Genomic DNA, 9196 nt, shown 5'->3' on the forward strand with positions numbered 1-9196 from the left:
TCGACTAATAAAGAATTGCTCTTGCCAAAAAAAATCAATGGCTTTATGAGGAATGAAATTGGATGCTTAGTGATTTTCATTCTTTTATTACTGCCGGCTGTGAAAAAAGGGACACGGGCTGTTTGGCCTGGTTGCGGCTGCTCGGACAAGTTTGGGCCGCAACGAGTTTATTACATTTATAGCAATACCATGGCCTCTATCACGGTTATAATCAATACAGAGACATGAAGGCATACATCTCATTCAAACTATTTTTAGTTGCTTACTTGCAGAACTGATTTCCCTCTTCTCGTACTGTTTGAGTGGGCAAATCTCTGCTCAACCCAGCAAAAAGCTCCGTCGATTTAACAAGATGATGCTGGCAGTAAGAAAAGACTGGAAATCACTAAACCTCTAAATGTATCTCCCATTGCAATCAGATTGAATAAAAATGCGCACCTGACTAACCGAGCGGTGGTCTTCTTGTCTTTCTTTTTCTTGGGCTGACTAACGGGTTTCCGAAATTCCGCCAGCAATGCCATGTGCCATTGAAAACGTAAATTGGAAGCCCTAGTCGCAACTTCTCGTAAATATTTATTTGATCCCCTTCAGTTCTCTTTGAGCGCTATAAATATTCTCTGTTGTGTGTTTTTTTAAGAAATATAGCGCTCATAATCAGTAATCTCAGGTCCCTCGCTTCCATTGGCTCAAATAAGGGGTCGCGTTCTGCCGTCAAAAAAAGTTATAAATGGTGAACTTTGGATTCAGGTAAAACACGAAAAATATCATATTTTAAAATATCCGAGTTTGTATTTGAGTGTGAATCTAATTTTTGTTCAGGGGTACAAGGTGACCAGCAGAAACCAAATACAACGAAAAAGAAGAAAGTGACCCAGAGAGGATCTGTGCGAATTTTCTTTCTAAAACATCCAGCAATGGACATAAACGTTAGTGATGGGATCAAATCAAATTTCAAATTCAAGGTTGCCAGAAAACGTGCAAAGTGAAAGCGCCCGTCTAGTCCATCCTCACGCAAAAAGTTAAGTGTGAGCAAAATGTAACCCTGGTTTGACGGACGGAAAATCAGGGTCACTTTTTGAGGTTAATTAATGGGTTTCGGGCAATCCTCCTGTAATGCGTACTCCATGTGTAATGTCATAGGTCATTGAAAATGTTAACTGGCTACCCTACTTACAACATCCCCGTGATTATTAATTTGATCCCCATCAGTAATAAACACGTAGGTGCCAATTATGCTGGACAGTATAATACAATAAGAACTTGAACGGCCGGACGTGACTTGTATACAGGTTTCACCAAACCTCCGTGCCCCTGTCATCGTAGTCGAGTCGAGGAAATGCTTATTTAGAGGACTGGGACATCTTATACCAACTGAACCTTCGCTTGCATGTTTTCTCCAAAAGTTAACTCTCATCCTAACAGAAAGGGCGAGCCAAACACGACCTTTAAAAAGATGATAGGATTTTGGCGAGATTTCTAGAAACAGATTTACATATTATCTCAAGATTTGAAAATGGGTCAATTTGCTTTTGAGTTGGAGTATAGGGCGAGACCTTAAATTTGAGTTGTTCTGGAAGTTTTGTCAATACTTCAATCTATATTGATAAATAAGTTACCCGGATCTTGTTCTGCGAATGAATGAATGTGAAAGTTAATCTCTTGAAAGCAATGTTATTTGATAGTTCTTACACAAAGGGCTGTCAGAAAAACGAACACCCCTGGTCAAGCTTGGCCCTGTAGGAAGGGTGGGAAATTTATTTTTAGACCTTTTTGTCCGCCTGTGTCCAGAAGTTTCAAAAAATATGAAACTTGAAAACTGCAAATCTGTAAGAAAATCTACTTGAAACTAATATTTCGTTTAAAAGATAGCTCATTGATGGTGTCAAAAGAAAAATAAGCCTTTGTAACCTTTGCAATATACCCTTAACATTTCAGTTTCATAACCTTTTTATCTCACCTTACCCACCAAGCACTTGCCAAAGCCTTCCTTTACCAGTGTATGGGATAGCTTAACATCATTTTCTAATTGTATAGCTTCATTCATTCAACGTGGTCACGAATCTTTTGCACGAATCTTTTGATTAAAGTCATGAGAGCTTTTTCGAATATAAAAATTGAGCATCTTACGCAATTGCTAATGCTTAAGAATGACATATTTCTTACATTTATGCATTACTTTCCATATACAAGTTGCTGAAAATGTTGTTAGGTAAGTTGTTTGACATTGAATATGTTTTTGATGTCTGAAAATGAGAAGAAACACTTAAGTAAAAAAAGTAAGAAAAGTAATAAATCATGATTTATAGATGTACAACTATTAAAAAGTATCTTTGAATGTCTGATAAGTAGATGCTAAGCAGCTACAAATTTCTTTAGTTAATTTAAATCAAAATTGCCCAACTACCAAATTCCCTGAGCTAGGCTCCAAAATCTTGACATCCCAAATACATAAATGATCTCATTAACCTAGATGAGTGACATTTGTTTAATTTTGCAATGCTTTGTTTTTTTAAGATAGTCAATTACTATTCGAAAAACACATTATGGTATATAGTTTGGAAATTAAAAACATTAGTTAGTTAGACCTCTCCGACGAATCTACCTATCAAAAGAACCCTTATTTAATTTTAAACAAGACCTACTGTAGATCATTTCCTGCGAAAGATACCTGACCAGCCCCACGATCAAGGGTGCATTAAAGTAGCAAGTACAAATTCGGTGTTACACCTAATATTTTATAAAACATGACATGACTTGCTGAAAAATCATTCCCAAGTATCGGTTAAAAACCCTAAAACATGAAGGAAAAAAAAGTTGCTATTTTCCCTATCTCTTCAGTGTAGGATATGGTGACTTGTTTGTGTTGCGTCGTCAGTGTACCAACTTATTCCTGATTTTGGCGAATTAAAAGTTTTTTTCCGGTGAGTCACAAATACTTGTGTACAAGTAATTTTGCGTGTCACCTTATTCCCTCCGTGCGAGTACTTCCCTTTGGCCCTTTTTTGGCCCCCAAAAATGGAATTAGGACCACTTTCAACCTTGGCATTACTGTAAATTCAAATTTTGTAATTATACTGAGATTTGAGCTGAGTAGCTGGTAAGGTATCACTATTTGACATCCCCACTCCACCAATGGGTAGGGACATTGAAGCGGGAAAGGAAGATGACATCAACATGCAATTTTGAAATGTCACTCGTGCTTTTGAGGCTAAATAGTTCCTTGCCAAAGGATTAAGGGTTCCCACTCATTTATTCTCTAAAAAGAAATGGTTCCTGTACGATTGCAATTTAATAAATTGTCACAGTTTTTTCTCATTTGTATGTTTAAAATTACTTTTTAGCCGAAAAAGCTTCCCTACTTTAGAATTTTCTGTTTTTACAAAAACACTTTTTGAAACCTTAGAAAGTTTTTTTTTTGTCTAATGTTGCGAATAGCACCTGTTTTTTTATTTCCTCTACTGTAATGAAACGTACCCAAGTGATCTCCCAAAATGTGTGCTGACATCATCAGACAGGTGGCATATAAAGAAGTCAATATACTGTTACTGTCAATCATTAACAAATCAGTTATTTCTCATAACTTCACGTTTAAATGAAAATGGTATGACAATAACTTTTTGGGACGCTTACAAACCTTCACCAAAGAAATGTGTTTGGGGGGTTTTAAATGATAAATTGCCACCGTATCCTCAGCCGAATATTATTTTCCAATGTTATCAGCATATTTTCAATGTTTTACCCATTCTTAACTAATTAAAAAGAATGGTCCGTATTTTGTCAATCTGCTCTCTTTTAATTTCGTTTCCAAATTTGCACTTGCATCTCGCATTCTTTATCTTCATTAAATATACAATGCTATCAGCTGTACTAGAAAAAGTCTCACAATCTCTGTGAACCCTTAAAACTTTTCTATCGCTCAGTTTCCTACGATCATTTCAATATGCTTCTCGTAATGTTGGCAGGATTGTTAGCAATGTCTTTAACATGGATATATTTCCATCTCAGCAAAGATCGCGGGTACATTGAGGGTTTGGGACTGCCCTTGGATAAACCTAATTTCGTCCTCGGAAGCTCACCTTTGCTCCCTCATCAACATGTGATTCATGAGGTTTACATGAAAAAAGTGAGAGAATTGGGGAAGACCTATGTCGGGTATGACAACGCCCAACCGATTTTGGTCACAATTGATCCCAATCTCATCAAAGCCGTGACCATCACTCACTTTGAAAACTTTTCCGAAACCATCGCCTTCAAGGTATGATTTAAGAAGTAATGATCTGAAGTTTGGACCAAAGGTTTAATTACAATGCCGATCAGATAAATTTAGACTATTTTCTTATCTTATTTTTATTGCGGCTCTTGGCCATGTCATGGCGTAAAAATAAATATAAAACATGGTGTATAGGCATTATACAAACATTGTTAAAAAGAAAGAAAAAAAGAAAAATGTCAAAATGGTAAAGGCAATAAAATGGTTGACTGGAAAGTGATATCACAATGAGTATGACTAGAGTTGTTCAATGCACATGAAAAAAGTGAAGAGGGTAATTACAGATAGTGCAGAAACAGGTGGGTAGGGGTAAATAATGAAAATCTTGGTTATTGCAGAAGAGTGGGTGGGTCAGATTGAACAAATTTCCCGTCGTTGATGGCACTTGGCCGTGAGCCTGACAAAGGTGCGTGACCGCCAATACTCCAAAGGGATGTTGTGCTAAAGATAATAGGTTGTTAACAAGTCCGTAACCGGGAAGGACAACTTGTGTCCTGCCATCACCTCCGAAAAGGTCAGGTTCCCAACACTGTTGGACACTAACCCTGTCAGCTCTAAAATGCGTCTATGGATTGTTGGCATATTGGAGCATGCACAGGTATTGCTTGAGGAGTTTGGTGAAGGTAGCATCAAAGGATTTGAGGATGGATTGGTTGGAGTTGGGAAGATAAAGGAGAAGACCGTAGAGAAAAGTTGGGTTGGTGTAGGTCTAAAAGACTTGAAGAATCATTGGAAGGGGAAAATTCTTGATTGGCAGTCTATTGTACATGCACCCAATCCTGGCCCTGGCCTTGAGTATTGACGATTTGAGATGGTTGGTTAAGGAGAGTTGGGTGGAAAATATGAAACCAACATAGTTGAAATACTTGACAATTTCATACAGACTTTTGTTGATGAGGAAGGAGGTGGGAGGCAGACGACTATTATGGAAATCCATGGCCTTCGTCTTGAGGTATTAACTTGAAGGCTGCTCTCTTGGCAGTAAACGTGGAGCCCATTGATGGCATTTTGAAATTCCACGGCTGAATCAGCCAAGAGAACCCGGTCGTATTGGAGACATTGAAAAGATGATTGGTTGATGGAGGGGCCTTGGTGTGTAAGAGCTTTGGGCAGGTTGGATACATAAAGATTAAAACGAATTGGCGACAGTGTTTCGCCCGTGGCCCGCTAACTGAAGTGAACTAGCAGAGGTATAGGTCCTCACTTGAACAAAGGGTGTTCAGTGTTTCACAATTAAGCCTTCAAGGCCTTGAGGCTGTTGTGGTTGGTCGTCTACACTTCCTTCTCCAATTGCCCGTAGGACAAATTGTCCATGGGTTGAGGTCAGATGAAGTTGGAGGGCCAGGTTTCAAGGTTTCCAAAATCCACTCAGTTGTCTTGGAGGAGCTTCAGTGTGATACTTTACTTTTGAGGGGAGGCATTTTTGCATTTTTGCCCACTCCTTTGCATCTTTCTGTACAGTTCTTGAACAGCCCTGTTAATCAATTGGGTCAAAATCACATGAAGTTATGGCAGCTAAGGGTGATTAATGATAAAGATGTTTAATTCTACAATATGTTAAAAAGATTTTTTACACTTCCAAAATCTGATTTACAAATATGAAGCCTCTAATTTGAGTTTCATTAGTCTGCTTAATGGTCCCTTGCTTTTGGTTGACAGCTCCTTAAAGATCTATTTGTACTTCAGATTGAGCCTAAAGTGACCACGCTAGATGTGGCTGGAGGAATGGTGTGGCAGGTTCTGAGAAAGAACATGAGTCCTACTTTCTCTTCTGGGAAGCTCAAGGGCATGATGGAACCCATTAGCGGGATCTCGGGTATCTCGACAACGAGATTCCAAAGAACCCCGACATGGATATGAAGCAATTGTTTCAGGGTAATTATCGAAAAGGAGCATAGGAAACGGGGAGACCCATGACAATGTTCAAAGATTTTTTTTTTATCGCAGTTCTAAAAATTCACTATTAGTTCAGCAATATATTTCTTGGCACAGTAGCCTCACATAATTCAGGCTAGAATCTTAACTCGAATCCACAAATGTATAAACTTAATCGGAGTGTCCAGACAAAATTGCTTCTCTTGAGTCTCCTACTTCAGCTGTCATTCCCATCTGCATTTTGAAGCACTGGACTGTGAACCGCTTAAACATTGTCCCTACGCTAGTGAGTATGGTAACAGAGAGAACATAAATGGTTATGGCTTGTGATAAACTCAAACTAAGGCACACTGGGAGACTCGATTTAAAATGTCCAAGAGCATGGGGGAAACAATAATCTGTAATATGAAGTGGTTAGCAACAACTTATGAGTGGCTCTAACCAGAATAAACTATGAATATTCAACGCAAGAATGGCTAGGTGGATAGACCTGGAGCACGAATATAGATCCATGGGGCTTGTTTGAGAATTTTGATCCAATGTATTTTGATAACTAATATGGCTGATAACTTGTTGCAGCTATCTTTTGCTATTTTGAGACCATTCTTCGCGTTCTTTTGTTTCGTCTGTATCCTTAATATTGGGTGATGAAAAAAAGATGCATTGACGCCCAATGAAATTGCTTACTGCAACTTTTTGAACGGCAATAGTTAGAATGCGATTACACGGGAGGTTTTATTGGTTCTAATTCATTCAACCCTGAAGCAACCTTTTTGGTCAGCTTATGAGCAAGAACACCATTTCTAACCCCTTGGCCAACAGAAAAATTGCGGTTTCAGCCTTGATGATACGCCTCAAAAAATAGAAATCTCAAAAGGCCGGGAAAACATAGCGCAGACTTTTAATTGCTGTTTCTTAATAGCTCACAAGAACAACTTATTTTTGAAGAACGGAATGTGAAATAATTTTTCACAATATTTATATTCATGATTTAGATTCACCAATATGCAGGTTAGACATGATGCAATGAACTGCCTTAGGTATAATGTCAACGCCATTGAACCAAAAACCAAATTGGGAACTTACACCCAAATTGAAAATCGAATTAGGTGACTATTTTTGTACACTTTTGATTTTCAGCCTTTACCCTGGAGACCATAAGTCAATCGGCCTTTGGTTTTAAAAGTAATGCTTTCTACACTAAGGACAGTGAGTTGCTGAAGCATGGCGTAGAGGCCTTTTCCAGCTTTGTAACAGACAGCCTGCCAAAGAGTTTGGAATATGTGGTGCTGCTCCATTTCCCGGCGCTATTTTCATACATCAGCATTTTCCCTCCCGCCTACTACAAACTATATGATGTGACCACCAATATTATGAAACAACGATCTGATCAAGGTATCAAAAAGAAAGATTTCCTCGCCCGACTTCAAGAACTTCTAGAGGAAATAAAAAATAATCCCGATGGTGAAGTGGGGAAATATCTCACGGAAGAGCACGTCACCGCCCAAGGGGCCATTTTCTTCTTGGCAGGTAGGTACATCTCTTACGATCTGCAGAGAGCAGATAAATCTTGGTTAATACAACTCTTGAAATTTGTGCCAATTACTTCTGACGATTTTGTCATATGGTTATCAATTTTTAACTTTCAAGATTGTAGTTGAGACGTGTTTGCACTGTCCTGTCACAATGACTATTCCCTGGAGACACATTAACATTATGTATGATGTAAACTAGAGTACCGTACCTCTTTTTAGGATTTGAAACCACTGCCAATACACTTTCCACCCTTTGTTATAACTTGGCCAAACACCCGGAAATTCAAGACAAAGTTCGAGAGGAGATCACCAATGTTGTGAATGAGTGTGACGGGCGGATTGATTACGATTCGGTGCAAGGCATGAAATATCTGGAAGCTTGTATCCATGAAAACTTGCGAATGTACCCACCGGCCACTCTGCACATCCGTCAATGTACAAAGGATACAGAGGTAGACGAAATGGTCGAACTTGCACATCATTTTGTTGTGCAGAACCAACACACATTCTTTGTCTTTCAAAATGTCTTTGTTGTACTTGTAGATTGCCCCCGGCCTGGTCATCAAGAAAGGTATGCGAGTGGATTTCCCCATCTACACTAGTCATCATAATCCCGAGTTTTTTCCTGAGCCCGAGACTTTCGACCCGGAACGATTTATGCCGGAGAACGAGAAGAACATCAAGAACCTGACCTATCGACCATTTGGAGGCGGTCCCCGTTTTTGCATCGGGCAACGGTTTGCTTTAATTGAGATGAAAATGGCCGTTGCCAAATTGCTTACCAACTATCAGATCAGCACTTCTCCCCAAACTCACCTGAAATTTGACAAGGGCAGCCCTTTTATGCTCAGCTACCCGGAGCTGGTTCTTCGGATAAATAAACCGTAATTAATCAATTGAAAACATTATTGTTTGATGGTTCTTTAAAGAAGGGCAGTCAGAAGAACGATCACCTCTGGGTAGGGAGTGATTCACTAATTACATAGGTCAATGGCATACACTAATAAGAATGAGCATTTGCAAATATTTTGGGAACATGCTTTTAAGTTTTTCAAAAATAATGCGTGATTGTAGTTGGCTTTTTGCGGAATTTCCTACCGCTCGTGGGAATGACATCTCGGGCAACTCAAAATGAAAAGAAATGATAGATGGTAATTAGCTTTCAATCTTAATATGATATTTGGTCTACCAACGAATTTGAGTTGGCAGACCGAGCTAGTCCTTGAATGTAGGGTTGATGAGGAATGTTATCTAAAAATCTGTTCAAGTTTGACTTGGAAGATGCTACCGGATCAATAAGGCCAAAATATTCCCTACGAATATAAGAGGGCAGCAAATTAAACAATGAAGGAGCCCGAGAAAGAAGAGATTTGGACTTCATTGTTCGAACTAGCCTGGATTCTCATGAGACTTGAAGGTGCTCTCAAAACGCACGTTAAGCCTCTACGATCACTACAATTGGCCCTAAATCCTGTGTTGGGACAAAGCTCATGGACAGGGTGGGCAATTTTAAGAA

General features: G+C 39.0%; 1 protein-coding gene across 1 annotated transcript; it reads left to right on the plus strand.

Moving 5' to 3' along the window:
- Positions 1-640: 640 nt before the first annotated feature.
- On the plus strand, positions 641-8583 carry LOC131882736 (cytochrome P450 3A29-like). Its single transcript, XM_059229985.1, is given in 7 exon segments — positions 641-747; positions 4006-4255; positions 5957-6083; positions 6086-6145; positions 7286-7675; positions 7900-8132; positions 8224-8583. Coding segments are annotated over 7 exon segments (1425 nt in total). The 5' UTR covers positions 641-727; the 3' UTR covers positions 8569-8583.
- Positions 8584-9196: the final 613 nt, after the last annotated feature.

Source organism: Tigriopus californicus, chromosome 6 (assembly GCF_007210705.1).
Source record: "Tigriopus californicus strain San Diego chromosome 6, Tcal_SD_v2.1, whole genome shotgun sequence".
In the NCBI taxonomy this organism is placed as follows: Eukaryota; Metazoa; Arthropoda; class Copepoda; order Harpacticoida; family Harpacticidae; genus Tigriopus; species Tigriopus californicus.